Raw genomic sequence first — 19,486 nt, 5'->3', positions numbered from 1 at the left:
AACCTGATGAAGGGCTTTTGTCCGAAATGTCGATTTCGCTGCTTGTTGGATGCTGCCTGAACTGCTGTGCTCTTCCAGCACCACTAATCCAGTGTTTGGTTTTCAGCATCTGCAGTCATTGTTTTTACCTTGTTGATTTTAATCCCCAGTATGGCAAGCTTACTGTGTGAGACGCAGAAGAATATAGTGAATTGTGAAAAGTACGGTTATATTGTGGTTCTACTTTGAAGGCAGTGTTTGGGGCTTTCTACAGTGAAATGGGAGGAGATAAAGAGCAGGTGCTAGAACTTAAGGCCTGGATAACTGAAATTAAAACTCTCTCAACACCAGGTTATAGTCCAACAGGTTTATTTGGAAGCACTAGCTTTTGGAGCGCTGCTTTTTCATCAAGTAATCACACAACCACCTGATGAAGGAGCAGCCCTCCAAAAGCTAGTGCTTCCAAATAAACCTGTTGGACCATAACCTGGTGTTGTGTGAATTTTTAACTTTGTACACTCCAGTCCAATACCGGCATCTCCAAATCATGGATAATCATGGCCGCCATTGGTGGAAGGATTCACATTGTGAATGAGAGGAGTGTGCATATCTTGGCAGCGTGCAGCCGGAGTAGATGATCGTCCCCAGGAGGAGTGAGGCCACAGAGAGATTCCAAAGCGAAGCTGAGAGTTTTAAAACTGAGGCATTGCTTCATTGGTAGCCAGTGTAAGTCAATGGATGTGAAGTGGTGGTTGAATAGGACAGTGCTCGCTTGAACACAGGCAGCGGAACATGTCTGACATGGATATAACCGAGGATGAGATATTGGAGATTGTCCAACGTGTCAAATATAGGAATTGTCAAGTCTCGAGGTGACAGCAGCTTAGATGAGGGTTTCAACAGTAGATCAGCTGCAGTGGGACAGATTCAACAAGGTAGATAAGCAGAATAATTAGTTTATTTGAAGATCACCATGGCAGCATGTGCTGGATTATAATGATGCAAATAAATAAGTAATTAGAACTCCCAACCTGTTTATGCACAGTGTGAAATACTAGAAGCATGACAATCTACAAAGCTGTGCTGGAATTCATTTTTCGGAGTAGAAATGAAAGGTCTACTGCATTCAAAATTTTGTTTCAAAGTCCATTGATCACATTATTGTCAAGTTGTGTTTATTACATTCTCAATCCTATGAATACTGCTTCAGGTTTATAAAGTAGGGCAGAGTAACAGAGGTGGGGATCGGTGACCTTCCTGTTTGCACAGAGGTCGGTTAGCTCAGTTGGCTGGATAGTTGGTTTACGATGCAGCGCGATGCTAACAGCCCGTGTTCAATCCCCACACCAGCTGAGGTTACCATGAAGGACTCTCCTTCCTGACCTCTCCCCTCGCCTGAGGCAGGGTGACCCTCAGCTTAATCCCACCGCCAATTTGTCACTCTCTCTCTCGAATGACAGACTGTGATGATGTTACACAGGAGCCCAGGCATGTTTCAGACTCAGCCTGGATGAAGGATGGTGACAGTAGCTCAGAGCCTGTGGCAGGAACTGAAGCCGGTGTCTTCAATCTTTCCAGCATTTAATTGGGGGGACGTTTCTGCTCATCCATCACTGGATATTCGACGAGCAGGCTGCTAATTTTCGGATAGTAGTGGAGTTCTGAGAAGTGGTGAGGTAGAGCTGGGTGTCAACAGCTGATGCGAAATGTGTCTGTGCCGACGTGACGCCATTGAGGGGCAATATGGAGATGAGAAGTAGAAGGAGGGATAGATTCATTTGGGATCCCAGAGGTAATGGTGTGGGAGCAGGAAGAGAAACTGTTGGAAGGGAGTTGGGTCTGGAAGGAGGATGGTTTAAAAACTGATTCCGATTTAACATTCAAAGAAATACCTGAATGGGAAAGAAAAACACACAGCTATAAGGAAAAAACAGGGCAGTAATATCAATTGCATAGCTCCACCAAAGGGCTAGTACAGACACGATTGGACTGAATGGTCTCTTCCTGTGTTCTGTTGTTCAAAGCTGACATTGTTATGTGAGAGTGGAAAATCATGAGGTTGGATTGTGACCTCGCGAAGGAGAAAGACTGAGACATGATTTTTCAGGATTACATTTGCAGAATCTCTTGTGTTCTGTTGGTCTCCATTTGATTCTTTGCAGTGAACTTTTGGTGTGGATCTTGTGCTCTTGACACCAGGTTTCCATTTTACCAATTTAAGATGTTTGTTTATTGATTTCAGAGCTCAAGCAAGTGAACTTTGGGTCAAAGGTGAAAAGGTTACCTGTGGCTACATAAGTGAAGACACAAGGGTAAGAATTAACCTGTGACCATATGACATTAGCCTTCCCCCTGGGATCTGAAACCTTTTGTCATAATCTGCCACCATCTTGTACATTTTAATATTCAGTTTTAGGGTATGGACATCTTATTCAAGACTAGAAATTATTGTCTATCCTTACTTGCTGAGAGAAAGTAGTAGTGGGATGTCATGAGTGGCTTACTGGGCAACACGGTGGCTCAGTGGTTAGCACTCACAACGCCAGGGACCTGGGTTCGATTCCAGCCCCAGGTGACTGACTGTGTGGAGTTTGCACATTCTCCCCGTGTCTGCGTGGGTTTCCTCCGGGTGCTCCGGTTTCCTCCCACAATCCAAAGACGTGCAGGTTAGGTGAATTGACCACGCTAAATTGCCCCATGGTGTTCACGTATGTGTAGGGTAGGTCCATTAGTCAGGGTTTATGTAGTGTAATAGGGTAGGGGAATAGATCTCAGTAGGTCACTGTTTGGAGGGTTGGTGTGGACTTGTTGGGCCGAATGGCCTGTTTCAACACTGTTGGGATTCTATGATTCTAGATGAGAGTTGAATGTTGTGCTGTGGGACTGAAGTCACACATAGACCACACTCTGCATGGACTTTGGGTCTCTTTCCTCAAGTCAATTAGATAAATATGTAATAATCCAGCAGAGCTGAGTTATTGTCAAATGTGTTCAATAACCGGCGTGTGTCTTTTATTTGCTGTGGTAATTGATGAGGGCAGTGTGGTGTTCACAGACTTCTGAAAAGCATTTGACAAAGTGCCATACATTAGGCTTCAAGTCATCGAGGTCTACAGCGTGGAAGCAGGCCGTTCGGCCCAACTTGTCTGTGCTGCCAGGTTCTCCCAATTAATCTAGTCCCATTTGCCTGTGATGGGTCACTATCCCTCCATACTGACCCCAACCATGTACCTGTCTAAGTGTTTCTTAAATGGCACAATTGGTAGAAGGAGACTTCCACCACTACCTCTCTCAGCCCATTCCAGGCATTCCGCACCTTCTGTGAGAAACAATTGCACCCTTTGTATCTCTCCCCTTTTCACCTTAAATCTGTGCCCCTCTCGTTTTAGACTCCTGTACACTTGGGAAAAGCTGTTGACTGTCCGCCTTATCTGTGCCTCTCATGATTTTATAAGCCACAATAAAGTCTCCCCTCAGTCTTCTATGGTTCAGGGAATAAAAAGTCCTAACCTCTCAGCAAAGATTGAGTTCATGGTATGAAAGGGACAGGATAGCAAGCAGCATGGAGATGAAATTAGCAGAGTGGCAAAAACATTAGTATTTTGTGGACTGGTGTTGAGAGATCTGCTTTTCTTGATCTGTGTTAGTGGACTGCATTTGCTGACACCCAGGAACATGCATTGTCACAACAAAATTTCTGAAATACACTAAAATGATGAATGACAAAAACCTAACAACCCCTTACAATGAAAAAGAGTGGAGGAGAAAGTGAGGACTGCAGATGCTGGAGTTCAGAGCTGAAAATGTGTTGCTGGAAAAGCGCAGCAGGTCAGGCAGCATCCAAGGAACAGGAGAATCGACGTTTCGGACATGAGCCCTTCAGGAAAAAGAGTGAATGAGTTTTGTGAAACCTGAAGTGGTTCAGAAAAGATTTAGAAGGATGCTGCCAGGGTTGGAGGGTTTGCTGCTGTAGGGAGAGGCTGAACAGGCTGGGGCTGTTGTCCCTGGAGCGTCAGAGGGGTGACTTTGTAGATGTTTATAAAGTCATGAGGGGCATGGATAGGGTGAAGAGCCAAGGTCTTTTCCCTGGAGTGGGAAGTCCAGAACTAGAGGGCATAGGTTTAACATATAAAAGGAAGCTGAGGGCAACTTTTTCATGCAGAGGGTGGTGCATGGATGGAATGAGCTGCCAGAGGAGGTGGTGGAGGCTGGTACGATCACAACATTTAAAAGGCATTTGGATTTAAAAGGTTTTGGAAGGATATGGGCCAAGTGATGGCAAATGGGGCTAGATCTACTTAGGATATCTGGTCGGCAGGGACAAGTTGGATTGAAGAGTGTGTTTCCATGTGGTACATCTCTATGACTCTATGTGAAGTGTATAGATGAAGAGAAAATGAAACTATTAAGTACAAATTTTTAATTTGTTCTTTTTTTTTAAAAATTGGCTTTCGATTATGCAGGAGCATTTTTTTGAAAAATCTAACAGAGGTGAGCGGGTGCAGTCGGAATTTATTCTCCGAGCGTTGGTGTCAGCAGATATTCCGACATTAACGACCTAGACTTGAGTATAGAGGCATAATTTCACAACCTGTCTACTGCACAAAACTTGGAATCGCTGTGAAAAAACTCATGTAGAACATCAAAAGAAGGTAGATATGCAGATAGGTTAGACAGGCAAGTGGCAGGTGAAAGGTCATGCAGAGAAGTTATCTTATTTTAATAGGCAAAATGAGGAAGGGACATTTGAATTGTACCCTTCGTTTATTTTTTTAAAAGGGGGGAGGGGTACAGGAGCAGAGGGACCTTGGGGTGTTCGTACACAAATCATTGAAGGTATCAGAGCAGGAAACAAAAAGCCACTAATAAACTCTGCAGCATCCCAGGTGAGGGCACCGTACTTGAGAGGGTGTGAGAGCATTAGTAAGAACGCAGAAGAAATTCCTTAAAATGTTTCCAGCACCGAGGCATTTCAGTTTCATGGGTAAATTGGAGAAGCTGAGGCTGTTCTCCTTGGGGTAAAATTGAGGAGATTTGATCGAAGTATTCAAAATCCTGAAGGGGCTAGACAGAGAAATTAGGAAGAAGATTGTGAACCACAGGACATTGAAATCCGAGATCGCTGAAAGTGGCCATAGTGACAGGAGGAAAACATTTTTTACAACAGCCCAGTGCATCACGCAAGCCAACCTTCCACCCATGGAATCCATCCAAACGTCCCTCTGCCGTGGAAGGGCAGCTAACATAATCGAAGACCTCTCTTCTATTAGACAGAAGGTACAGAAGCTTTAACATATGTACCAACAGATTGAAGAACAGCTTCTTCCCCACTGTTGTTAGACTTCTAAAAGGATCTCTCAAATTTCAAATTTAATGTTGATCTCGCTTTGTATGTACCTTCCCTGCAGCTGTAACATTGTATAGACACTTTCTATGGTATGATCTGCTTGTACTGTGTGCAAAACAAAATATTTTGCTGTACCTAGTTACATGACAATAATAAATCAAATAAAAACAAATTAACATATCGAGAGCACACTCCCTGAAATTGTTGGAAGTCGATTCAATTAAGACTTTTAGCAGATTACTCTGGAAGGGTGACTAGGGCTAGATGAATGGTTCTTGCAGAGGGCTGGCGGGCTGAATGGCTTCCTTCTGGGCTGTAGCCGTTATGTGAATAAAACATAGTCTTCACTGCTGTCCCAGCCGAGATCCTCTCCCTTAACACAGCTTGAGATGAACCACGTTGCCATCTGGTCTGTACTGGTTTACTGTTACACCATATGGTATGTTCAGCTACTGAGTCTCTGGACAACTACACACTGTACCTTACTATCTTTTGTCACCCGCTGTTTATGGAGTTATTGCAGCAGCAAGCTGATTAAGCTATAATTAATAGTGATATGTGAAGGAATCCCTTCGACAAGAGTATTCGAGAAAGGGACAGGAGTAAGCCAATCGACCCTTCAAGCCTGCTCTCCCATTCAATAGGATTATGGCTGATCCAACATTCCTCACTTCCACTTACACTTTCCTGCCCTTTCCCAAAACCCTTGATTCCCCACTGATCAAGAATCTATTTATCTCAGCCTTAAATATACTCAAGGACTCTGCCCCTTTAGCAATCGATGAAGGAAATCCAAAGACTGTCAGCCCTCTGAGAGAGTAAATTCCTCCTCTTCTAAGCCTTAAATGGACACCCCTTTATTCTGAGAGTACGCTACCTGGTCTTTGACTCTACCGTGAGGGAAAACGTCCTCTCAGTACTTACCCTAGCAAGCCCCTCAGAGATGATGTCGTTGGGATTCCCGATTCTGCTGAAGGTCAGCGAGGAGAGTCCCACCTGTTTATTCTTTGCTCATAGGGACAGTCTCTGCAAACTGAGGATCATCCTAGTGAACCTTATCTGAACTGTCTGCAATAAAGTAACACATTTTTGTAAGGGGACCAAAAATCAGTCCTCCAGATGTGGTCTCACTGGAACCTTGTACAGTTGCAGTAAGATTTCCCTACTCTGATACTCCAAACCCCTTGAAATCAGGGCCAACACTACATTAGACTTGCCTGATTACCTGCTGCACCTGTGTGCTAGCTTTCTATGTTTCGTGCACAAGTCCCTTTGCGTTGCAGCTTTCTGCAGTTTTTCTCTATTTAAATAATACTCTTCTTTGGTTCTTCCACTCAAGATGAACAACTTCACGCTGTCCCGCATTATACTTTATTTGTCAACTTCTTTCCTCCAGTTACGATCAATATGTCTCTGTGAACTGTCTGCATCCCTCTCGCAACTTGCCTTTCCCCATATTTTCACATCGTCTGCAAATTTGGCTGCAGTACGTTTGCTCCCTACCTCCAAGTTATTAACGTTTGCTTAAACAATGGCAGCCCCAACACTCATCCCTGTGGAACACCGCTGGTCGCTGGGGTCGCCAACCTGAAAAAGACCTCCCTATCCCCACTCATTGACCCAATTCTCTATCCATGCTAATATATTACTTCCAACACCTGGGAGCTTTGGCAACTTTCTGTGAGCTACCTTGTCAAACACCTTCTGGAAGTCCAAATATAACACGTCTACTGGTTCCGCTCTGTACAATCTAGTTGAGACTTCCTTCTGGTGGGTCAGTGGTCAGCACTACAACCTCACAGTGCCAGGGACCCAGGTTCGATTCCAGCCTCGAGCAAGCGTCTATGTGGAGTTTGCATATTCTCCCCGTGTCTGCATGGGTTTCCTCCGGGTGCTCCGGTTTCCTCCCATGGTCCAAAGATGTGCAGGTCAGGTGAATTGGCCATGTTAAATTGTCCTGTCGTGTTAGGTGCATTAGTCAGAGGGAAATGGGTCTGGGTGGGTTACTCTTCGGAGGGTCAGTGTGGACTTGTTGGGCCGAAGGGCTTGTTTCCACACTGTCAGGAATCTAATCTAATCTAAAGCATCTCAAATAAATTAGTCAGTCACAGTTTCCTTTCATGAAACCATACTTACTCTGGTTAATTAGATTGATTTTCCAAATGTTTTGCTATAACTTCCTAAAAAAATAATTCCAATGCTTCTCCAACAACAGATGTTAGGCAAATCAGCCTATAGTTACCTGCTTTTTGCCTCCTTCCCTTTTTGAATATCAATAGTAGTTTTCCAATCCTCTGCTACTTCTCCAGAATCCAAGGATATTTGGAAAATTACAACCAATGTATCCACTGTCTCTGAAGCTACCTATTTTAGGATCTTAGGAATCAAGTCACCAAGGCCAGGGGACTTATCTGCCTTTAACCCCACTAGTTTATCTTATGCTACTTCTCTCATGATAGCGCTTAATTGCAATTTTTTTAGTGTTAATGGGATGTTCAAAGTATCTTCCACTGTAAAATATCTGTTTCACTCGTCTGATATTTTCTTGTTCCCCATAATCGTCTCCCCAGATTAGTTTTCTATAGGGCCGATGTACAGTTTGACCTCACTCTTCCTTTATCAGTATCCGTTAGAGGATTGTGAATGTTTGAAATTCTCTACCCAGAGATTTGTGGAGGCTAGATCACAAAGGATTTGAAGAGGACCTCGACAGATTTGTGCAATACCGAGGAGTTGCAGAGGGGCTGTGAGAAGCTGGCAGAAAAGAGGCCTGGGTCAGATCAGCCATGATCTTATCGAATGGAAGAACAGTCATGAGGGGCTGAATGGCCTACTCCTGCTCCTCGTCCTTATGACCTCAACTAAAGTCTTACCATTTTTGAGAAGAGGCTTAAGTAATATTAGGAGTTGCTCTTGCTATTGCTGTGAGGTCATACTTGAGGGACTTTGGGGAAAAAAGACCCTACATTACGGAAACCGCAGCAATATAGAGTCATACAGCACAGAAACACACCCTTCGGTCCAACTCGTCCATGCCGACCAGATATTCTAAGTTAATTTTAGTCCCATTTTCCAGCGTTTCCTTCTAAACCCCTCCTATTCATATACCCATCTAGACACCTTTTAAATGTTATAATTGTACCCAGCTCCATACATGCACCACTCTCTGTATGGAAAACATTGTCCCTTAGGTCCCTCTTATATCTTTACACTTTCACTTTAAACCTCTCGTCTAGTTTGGGAATCGCTGACCCTAGGAAAAGGACCTCGCCTATTCATCCGATCCATACCCCTCATGATTTTATACACCTCTATCAGGTCACCCCCTCAGCCTCTGATGCCGCAGGGAAAATAGCCCCAGCCTGTTCAGCCTCTCCAGCAGGAGATATTAAAGGGCAGGTCTAACGGAACAGGATTAAGGTCAGGCGGATGTAAGAATTGAAACTTAACGCAGGGGATTTCACACGAAATGGTGGGAAAGGATTGAGTCCAGAGTTTGTGGTTCGTGATGTTCAGGAGGAGGTTCAGAGTACAGGAAATGGTTACATGGTGACTAATGTAATTGGTGTTCTTCTCTAGGTGGTATTCCGATCCACCTCTGCCATGGTCTATATTTTCATCCAGATGAGCTGTGAGATGTGGGACTTTGACATCTATGGTAAGACCTTTTCCAAATAAATTATGCCGGATTACTGCACTGAAAACAAATGTAGCACCATTCAACAGGCACGTCTTCTCTGGCTGTGTATTTGTGATACTCTAATTTGATTTTAAATTGATCAGTGGGCCACGAATTTTAAATGTTCTTTATTCTGATGGGGGAGGTGTTTTACTGTTCGTGTGGATAATTTGGTTCAATCTTGCGCTTATGTCCTGCTGACAATGTGGGTAAGGTCCACATGGTGGGGGAGAGAGAGAGAGAGAGAAGGTAAAGTGGCAAACTAACAAAAAACCGGAAAGATATTGGTGATGCCTCTTCTGGTGAACTGTCATAGGAAGGATACTATTAAACTGAAGGGATTCAGAAGAGATTTACAGAGGCTGGATGGGCTGGCACTTTTGTTCACTGGAGCGTAGGAGATTGAGCGGTGAACTTAAGAGTGTTACGACGCGGCAGTGAACCCTTCTGTTAATTAAACCAAACACCCAGAAAAGCTCATCTCATCTCGTAACCTCTCAAAATATGAGTGACAGGGAACTCACAAATTCCACTAGTTAAAGAAAATAACATCCAAGTTATTATTTAACAACTTGAACATTAAACAACTATTCACAATTCTAAGCCACCCCCTTTCTCTTAACTGCTTACTATCTGCCTCCAACTCTATAACAATATGCTGTTCCAAAAAGACACTTATTAGAATTACATCAACTTAATTTTATAACCACATAGCAGCTGTCGTCTTGTCTTTCTTCTTCCGGCTGAGGATCTCCCTGGGTCATCGTCTTTCTTTCCACCGCGAAAATGTTATATGTGAAAAGGTACGTTTGATAGAGAGTGTTTCCTCCTTTCTTGGAGAGCAAGATGTTAGCTCTCCAGGCATTGTTGTCTCAATAGCAGTTACTTTCTGACCAATTTTCATATTGACAGATTTTATACTCCCCTAACATTGGATCAATTCATTGGTTCGATGTAGCAAAACAATAAATTCAAACCTGATTGGGTTTTAGTATCCTAGGGCATAATTTACACTGGTTAGATTCAAATTGTTGTCAAAACAGCAACCAAAACTCCGGTATCCATTTCACAGCCAAATGTTACATATTTTCAATTTTCCAGTCCACTCTGGGACTGCCATCTAGTCCTATACCGAGGTGTTTGTAATCTCTCAGTTCGGAACAGCATTCACTCTCTCTTACAGGTACAGTACAGCCTTCAACTTCCTAACAAGAGGTTTATAAATCATGAGGGGCAGGTGAATGGCAGGTGTCTTTTCTCTTGGGTGGGGGGATTCAAGACAAGGGGGCATACTTTGAAGGTGGGAGGAGAAATATTTGAAGACATGAGAGGCAGTTTTTTCACAGACAGTGGTTCATGTGTGGAATGAGCATGCAGAGGAAGTGTTGGATGCAGGCACAGTTAGAACTTTTTAAAAGATATTTAGGTAAGTACATGAATAAGAAATGTTTGGAGGGATATGGGCAGATATGTCGGAGAGTTGAGCTGGGGATTATGATCAGCATGGACCGGTTGGACCGAAGGGTTTCTCTGCTGTATGATTCGATGACTGTAGATGCTGGAAACCAGAATCAAAAACAAAAAAAAACCCAGAAATTGGTCAGAAAACTCAGCAGTTCTGACAGCATCTGTGGAGAGAAATCAGAGTTAACATTTCGGGTCGAGTGACCCTTCTAGCAGCCCTGGGATACTTAGCCAATATTTAGTCAAAGTGCAGCCTAAACTGATCTTATTTGGTGTTCTCAAAGAATAAATGCTTCTCCTGAAGTATTCACGAAAATAAGTGGCGGTGTTGTCGCTGGCCCAGTAAGCCAGAAGCCCAGGCTAAAGTTGTGAGGAAACTGGGTACAAATCATCCCACTGCATCTGGTGGAATTTAAATCTTGTTCATTACGTTGAAATTGAACTCTGTCAGAGGACCATCAATTGCTGTGAAAGCGAGTCTGTTTTAGGGAAGGAAATCTGCCTTCTTTACCCAGTCTGCCCTGTATGTGACACAGGACAATGCTATTGACTAATTATTGAATGCCTTTCTAGGCATATCTCATCTTGGTGAGATCATACCTGGAGTATAGCGTGCAGGTTTGGTCTTCCTACCCAAGAGAGGTTATATGTGCCATGGAGAAGCTCTCCAGGCTGATACTAGAAATGGAAGGACTGTCATATGAGGAGATAATGGTTTGCCTGGTCCTGTATTCACTGGAATTTGGAAGATAGGAGAGGATTATAGTGGTAGAGGCGGGTGAAATGACAACATTTAAAAGACATTTGGACAGGTACGTGGATGGGAAAGGCTGAGAAGGATATGGGACTAGTTCAGTTCAGGAAACCTAGTCAGCATGGAAGAAGAGCCTGTTTCCGTGCTGTTGGACTCCATCTGATTGAGAATGTATAAAATTCCAGCAGGGATGGACAGACTGGATGCTGAGGGAATGTTTCCCCTGGTTGGGGAGTTTAGAACCAGGACGCATGGTCTCAGGAAACAAAGTAGGCCATAGATGAGGCAGCATTTCTTCACCCAGAGCTTGGTCATCCCATGGAATTCACTGCTACAGAAGGCTGTAGATGCCAAATCACTTGAGTATGTTGAAGAAGGCATTGATCTTTTTTTTTAAAAGGCTTCAGACGTCTGGAGAGAAAGCAGAGATATGGTATTAAGGTAGGGGATCAACCATGATCATACTGATTATGGGAGTGCATTCAAAGGGTCAGTTGGCCTATTGCTGGGCAATATGTGCTAGTCTGGTCAGTGACACTTGTATCCCAAGCAAGAGCAGGCTTTTAAAAAGCTTGCTGCAGAATACTGACAATGTCGCTTGCATTTTCATGGTAATTTAGCCCGAATGTGAAGCTATTTCCTTACTTTTTCTGTACTTGTATAATATGAGAAGACAAGAGCTTACTCATTTGGTAGAAATTCAGATATTTAAAATACTCCTTATGAATTGTATGAACTTTTTTTTTGTTATGTAGGCAAATTATTACAAGATAGTAATTTGCATTTGGGTAGTTTATCATCTGCCTCTGTCTTTGTTTTAAAGTCTTCTCACAATCCCAGACTGTGTGGAACCCAGTTGGGCTGTGGGTTGGATTAGTGCACTGACAGTAAAGGTATTGAGCCCTAGACTGATGAGGATGGAAAGGAAAAAAATAGTTCCACTTGGAACGTTACACCTTCCTGTAGGGATTGAGAAAAGGAAGGTTGCAGATGTTTCTTCTAATATTTTACTGTTCAGTACCATATTTCTTCCTTTTTTAGGTGATTTGTACTTTGAGAAGGCTGTGAATGGTTTCCTCTCGGACCTCTTCGCCAAATGGAAGGTATAAAAATACAGTGGGGGCATAGCATGGAATGTAACTGTGTGTGGAAGTTGGAGTCAGTTTTACATATACAACATTTCTGTGTTTTTATACAATGCCTTTGTACAGTGTTAGGTAACTGATACCATGTTGACAACATATGTTATTAGTAATTCACTAAATTCTTTTCAGACCTTGAATTTTCATATTTTTTCTATTGTTCTTTCCCGGAATTGGGGTTGAGGCAAAGTTCTATAATGCCACCAACGTCCTGATAGCTGCTTTTCCTACTCTGCTCAACAGACATTCTTAATGTGTGTCTCAGTGTTGAGGTTAGAGTTTATTGCTATAGACAATAGGTGCAGGAGTAGGCCATTCTGCCCTTCGAGCCAGCACCACCATTCGTTATGATCATGGCTGATCATCCTCAATCAGTATCCTGTTCCTGCCTTATCCCTATAACCCTTGATTCCACTATCCTTAAGAGCTCAGACCCCTAAGGGTCTGATTATACCCTCTCTTGAGGCTATAGTGTTCTAATTGCTAATATGTCAGATGTAACTGTTCCATTATTTTCCAAGTTTAAATTAAGAAAGACTTTAATGTTACCTATTATCTTATTTCTTTATTTTTTCTACTTATTCTATGAAGTAATGCTTAACTTTTTAACTCTACCTCATACTACTTTAGACCTACGTGTTTGTACCTAGATGCCTTTGTATCTAAGATGGCGCCCTTGTGTGTTAACATTGTACACTTTTCACTGTATTCTTGTACTACTGTACTCTTGTACTTCTGTACTCAAGTACGCATAACAATAAAATCGAAATCTAAACAGGCAGTCAGTCCTTCACTGCTGTCTCTTCCCAGGTCTCCTTCAGCATCCTGGGATGGTTTTGGGTTGCTGGGATATGCTCAGTCTCTATATGGTATCTCCAGGGGCCATGCTGAGATCTGTGGCTCAGTGGTTAGCACTGCTGCCTCACAGTGCCAGGAACCTGGGTTCGATTCTACCCTCAGGCAACTTTGTGGGGCGTTTGCACATTCTCCCTGTGTCAGCATGTGGGTTTGCTCTCGTTTCCACCTACGGTCCAAAGATGTGCAGATTGGGTGGATTGGCCATGGGAAATGTGAAACTTTTTGAGGTGTTTTATAGAAGAGCTAGGAGGAGTAGGCCATTCAGCCCTTCGAGCCGGCTCCATCATTTAATACAATTATGGCTGATCTCAACTTGGCTTCAACCCCACTTTCCTGCTCGCTAACCCTTTAAGCCACTACTAATTAAAAATCTGTCTACCTCCTTAAATGTATTCAGTTTATCGTTAAAGGGATTGTAGTGGACAAATTGATGGTTCCTCACTTCAGCAATCCTGGAGTGTCAGAGGTTGAGGGCTGACCTGATAGAGGTTGATAAAATCATCAGGGGCATGAATTGAATAAATAGACAAAGTCTTTTCCCTGGGGTGGGGTAGTCCAGAATTAGAGGGCATTAGTGGGGGCGAGGGGTTGGGGTGGGGGGGGGGGGGGTGGGGGGCAGTGAGACTGGGTGTGATGCTCTTTGGAAAGTTGGTGTGGACATGTTGGGCCGAAAGGCCTGTTTCCACACTGTAGGGATTCTAGAAGATTGTATAAAAGGGATACCAGTGAATGTGATGTATCATTTGATAAAAATCATTGGTATTGCTGGTTATTTAGTGACATTAATGATAGATTGACAGATAACAGATTTAAACAGATTGTTTTCCAAAGCTGTAATGTTATGGACTAGACCAGACCAAACCCCTCAAAACATATTAAAAAGGTAGCCTAGACCCTAACTTCTTCTTATTGTAAAGGTAAGTGTGAGGTGCTGTGTTCCAGATTCAATTTTGACTGGTCAAACTACTCAATGTTAAGCAACTTACAATTTACTCAAACGCTATAGTTAAAGTACAACAAAAGAAAAAGCAACTTGGAATAACAACTCAGTTAGGAACAGAACCTAACAGAATAATAGATTATGTTACCACTAAACTTTGTGGGCGGCACGGTGGCACAGTGGTTAGCACTGCTGCCTCACAGCGCCAGAGACCCGGGTTCAATTCCCGCCTCAGGCGACTGACTGTGTGGAGTTTGTACATTCTCCCCTTGTCTGTGTGGGTTTCCTCCGGGTGCTCCGGTTTCCTCCCACAGTCCAAAGATGTGCAGGTCAGGTGAATTGGCCATGCTAAATTGCCCGTAGTGTTAGGTAAGGGGTAAATGTAGGGGTATGGGTGGGTTGCGCTTTGGCGGGTCGGTGTGGACTTGTTGGGCCGAAGGGCCTGTTTCCACACTGTAAGTAATCTAATCCAATCTAATCTAATCTAATCTAAACAGTAACTATTCTAATATAGTAACATCTCATAAACACACTCTTGGCAAAAGGCAAATTCAGAAACCAGATTGTCTGATGCGTAACTCCAGTCCAGGAGGAAAGAACATTAAAAGACAATTCTGAGAGAAAGAGAGAACTCTAGCTTTCAGCTGTAGCAGAGAGAAATGTGCGAGCGTTTTGACACCCCAGCAACTTTCCCTGAAAGCTAAAACTAAAGATCCTGGTTCTTTGGGAGTTTGATCACACCCCTCTCAGGCTGCTTCTATTGTTCGAACTTTATAACAATCCCCAAAGCCCCTCAAGCTGTGTACTAGCTAGCGAGTTTTGAGAAGATTTGTAGCTCAGGTTGAGGTTCTGGATGTAAGTTTGCTCGTTGATTTTCATTTTCAGACGTTTCGTCACCATGCTAGGTAACATCAGTGAGCCTCCGATGAAGCACTGGTGTTAGTGATCTGCTTTCTATTTATCTATTCAGATTTCCCTGGGTTGGTGATGTCATTTGCTGTCCTTTCTCTCAGAGGGTGGTAAATGGGCTCTAAGTCGATGTGTACTAGCTTTCTAACTAGAAAGCTCAGCATCTCTGTCTTTAAAATAAACCTCTTAAAGCCTCAGTATTTTCATAGTAAGCAACAGGGTGTTGCAGAGATCATTGCTTGGCTTTGGATGTACATTAACAGCTGAGATAATCAAATGTAATGTGTCCATGTTTTGCTGATGAGTCAGCGTTGGGAGAGTAAGCTGTAGGAGGTCACACATTTAATTGTAAAGGGATATGGACAGATTGTGTGAGGGCGCATGGAATATGAATAAGTGTGAGGTGATCCACTGCAGAAGAAAAAAAAACTTTTAAAAAGCAGAAATTTTTTTAAATGGTGAGATAATGGGAAACGTTAACATTCGTAGAGACTTGAGCGCATGAATCATAGAAGGTTAGCACATAGGTACAGGATGCATTTAGAAAAGCAAATGATTTGAGCTTTAATACGAACAGATTGCTGTAATAGTGCAGTAATTGGTGAGACCACACATTGTGTACTTTGTACAGTTTGGCCTCACTACCTGATGTAGGGTATACTAGCCTTGAAGCAAATTCAGTGAAGCTTCACAGGCTGACTCCTAGGTCTTGTGCAATGAGGTAATAGCCAAGAAATTGGGTTAGTTCTCAGGAATTTAACAGAATCTGAGGTGACCACATTGAAACACACTAAGAATGTTTGTTTATGAACTTGATAGGCTACAGGTTGTGAGGATGTTTCCTGTAGCTGGGGAGTCGAGAAATAAGGGCCACAGACTCAGAATGAGGGAGTCAACCTTTTGAAAGGTTATGAATCTCTAAGATATTTTATCCCAGAGAGCGGTAGGTGCTGAGGTATTGAATCGATTCAAAACAGAAATTGCTAAATTTTTGGGAACTGAGGGAAATGAGGAATTTAGGGATGTGAGAGACTGGAATTGAGATCGAAGCTGTGATGATAGCGACTGGATAAGCAGGCTCTTACTTCTGTATCTTATGTTCTGCAGCATGGAATAATGGGAACAGCTGTCCCTTGAGTATAGCTAATCGTGTGGTGCCCAAGCATTCTAGTTAGAAAGCTAGTACACATCGACTTGGGCCCCATTTACCACCCTCTGAGAAAAAGGACAGCAAATGACATCACCAACCTGAGGTAAGCTAAACACCAAATAGAAAGTGGGTCACTAACACCAGTGCTTCACCGGAGGCTCAATGAAGCTGTTACTTAGTAGGGTGACAAAACATCTGAAAATGAACCTTCCAGCTCAACGAGCAAACCTACATCCAGAACTTCAACCTTAGCTACAAATCTTCTCAAAACTTACTAGCTAGCACATAGTTTGAGAGGCCTTGGGAATTTATTGAATAAATAGTCAAAAATGTTTAATCTTGCTGTGCGGATTTATATCTCCCTATAAGAGCCGTAGCACACAATATAGACTCAGCAGTATGAAATTTCACTTTATTCCTCTCTTTTGATTTTAGGATAAAAATTGCAGCCATGAAGTGACAGTGGTTTTATTTTCCAGAACTTTCTATGATGGCAAGTCACTGGGTGAGTTGGTCCTCTTTGTCAGTGGTAAGCTCTGAGTAAAGAATTGGCCAAATATTCTATCAATATGCTGTTCCTGTTACATATATTTAGCAATTATTCATCTCAAGGACTCTCACACTAATATAATTTGTTGGTTGTAATTTGTTGCAACTTTGAAAGTTAAGTGCAGAGAAATCCATAATTGATTCAAAAACAAAGTTAGATTGCTTCGAGTTCTATAAAACTGTTGCAGTGTGAAACCTAAATCTTTGATTAATGTTACTGTTTTGCAGTTCATTATATTTTGCAAAGTCATTAAGAAATTAATCGATGTTTTGGGCCAATTTCTTCAAAAGTTACAACATCTGCGTTTTCTTTTATTGTCACAAGTTAGAGCAGAAGTATCTTTGCTTTTTATTTTAAGAAAAGTTCTCTATATCCAAAGCTCCTGCCACAGTGAAAGAGAAGGGAGCTCCATGCCACTCGGCCTTGTGGATGTTTATGGCTCTGTTTTGCGGTATGCTTGCTTCAGAATCGAGAGGGTTGTGATTTTGCTGCAGGATTCGAAATTAAAATGCAGCTTAACACTGAGGGGGCTCACAATGTCCGAGAGGTTGCCTTTCTGAGGTTCCACTGGCTGTTAGGGTATATAGAGAGATTCAATCACACCGCTTGAAGACAGGCCATCCTTGCAATGCTCCAGCCAATATCAAAAGCCAGGAAGGAGGGGAGACTCATGGAAGGAAATAGGCAAAAGTAGAGTGAAGGTTCATTCGTCCCTTTATCGGGTTGAAATGTTGAGGTCAGCAGACATCCAGGACTAGAACCACAGATGTTTGTGGCATAGAGTCATAGAGATGTACAGCACAGAAACAGACCCTTCGGTCCAATTCATCCATGACAACCAGATATCCTAACCTAATCTACTCCCATTTGCCAGCATTTGGCCCATCTCCCTCTTTAACTCTTTGAATTCATATACCCATCCAGATGCCTTTTAAATGCTGTATTTGTACAGCCTCCACCATTTCCTCTGGCAGCTCATTTCGTATATGCACCACCCTCTGGTGAAAAAGTTACCCCTGAGGTGTCTTGTCGATCTTTCCCCTCTCACCCTAAACCTATGGCCTCTAGTTTTGGACTCACCAACTTTGGGAAAAGTCCTTGGCTATTCACCGTATCCACGCCCCTGATGATTTTATAAATCACCCCTCAGCCTCGATGCTTCAAGGAAAATAACCCCAGCCGATTCAGCCTCTCCCACAATGGCTGAAACCCTTCATCCTCGGAAGAGGAGATAGTTTGGCCCATCGTGTCAGTGCAAGCCCTTTTGAGGATAAACAGTCCAAAAGTGCAACCGTGCTCCATCCCTATCCACTGTGACTTTCCCATTCCAAATATTTATCCAATTTTTTCTTAATATTGCATTGACCTCCGCCTTGGAGCCCATACCCTGTGACAAAACATTTAACTCCAGTGATAAACAGTGGAAATAAACTTGTTGTACCTATTAGATTAGATTACTTACAGTGTGGAAACAGGCCCTTTGGCCCAACAAGTCCACACCGACCCGCTGAAGCGCAACCCACCCATACCTCTACATTTACCCCTTACCTAACACTGCCTGACCTGCACATCTTTGGACTGTGGGAGGAAACCGGAGCACCCGGAGGAAACCCACGCTGACACGGGGAGAATGTGCAAACTCCACACAGTTAGTCATCTGAGGCGGGAATTGAACCCGGGTCTCTGGCGCTGTGAGGCAGCAGTGCTAACCACTGTGCCACCGTGCTGCCCCCCAGTAACATTAACAGTAACAGTAACAGTAACATTATTTTCCCTTTCTCAGTGTGAACTCACGCCCTCTTAGGTTTTTTCTAAGTCACTCTGCAGAAATTGTTTGCTATTTTTGAATGTTTATGATAAATCTCTCCATAACCACCTCTGTTTACTGTGGTAATAGCCAGATTACCTGGAGTGTCCCTTTTCTAAATTATGTTTACTTGCTTCTTGAATCTGCTTTCCTGATAATGTAATGCCATACTGTAGTGGTGTGCCCACACTCATATTCTGTGTCAGTGGATATGCAGTTTGAGATGCTGCACGTCATTATCAACTGCTTTCCACATTTTCCTGAAACAAACTCTCTGTCAAAACACATCCTTCAGTATCTACACTTTGAGTACAGTCTCCTAGGCCGTTGGGCAGAGTTTTAAGGTCCTTCATCAGCGGGTTTGCAGTTAGAAGGTAGGGTTAGGGACTGTAAAATTCCCTGGGTGGTCTTCCTGCCAATCTCCATCCCACCCCTGACCTGACCAAAATGTAAGGGGCAAGGTCTAGGACTGCCCACTCACCCAGGTGAGGCCTCAAGGCCTGCTTCCTGCCCAGTCACAATATATTTGCTGGCGGGGTAGTTTCTGCGCTCTCAAGGAGGGAGCCTCCTTTACTGGCCCCCTTTGCAAATTGGGTAATCCCATCATCCCCTCCTTACACACAGTCAGCTCAGGCCACGAACAGCACCTTTTCCTGTCTGACTTTGCCATCGCCATCCCCCCCAACCCTCCCCCACCCTCCCACATGGTCAATTCATTACCTCGCCATCCCCTCCCGTCCCTGCACCAGCCTGATCTTGTGAAACCTTGCACTTTGCTGGGGTTTATCCCAAGTGAGGACTTGAAGCTTCATGGAGCATCGTGATGAGTTCCCCCTCGTACTGTTTGAATGGTGGTGGCTTGGGAAACTTTACCACCTGCAATGCACTATCCACTGTCATTCCTGAT

At 43.3% G+C, this 19,486-nt stretch overlaps 1 protein-coding gene across 1 annotated transcript in view; it reads left to right on the top strand.

Moving 5' to 3' along the window:
* Positions 1-19,486, top strand: part of depdc5 (DEP domain containing 5, GATOR1 subcomplex subunit) — a 221,816-nt gene that overhangs the window by 15,419 nt on the left and 186,911 nt on the right. The window contains 4 exon segments of the mRNA XM_072587095.1: positions 2,222-2,291; positions 8,906-8,984; positions 12,265-12,326; positions 16,658-16,727. Of these exon segments, the coding sequence (XP_072443196.1) occupies positions 2,222-2,291; positions 8,906-8,984; positions 12,265-12,326; positions 16,658-16,727 (281 nt within the window).

This window comes from Chiloscyllium punctatum, chromosome 17 (genome assembly GCF_047496795.1).
Source record: "Chiloscyllium punctatum isolate Juve2018m chromosome 17, sChiPun1.3, whole genome shotgun sequence".
NCBI lineage: Eukaryota > Metazoa > Chordata > Chondrichthyes > Orectolobiformes > Hemiscylliidae > Chiloscyllium > Chiloscyllium punctatum.
This window is presented reverse-complemented; position numbering and strand designations above follow the sequence as displayed.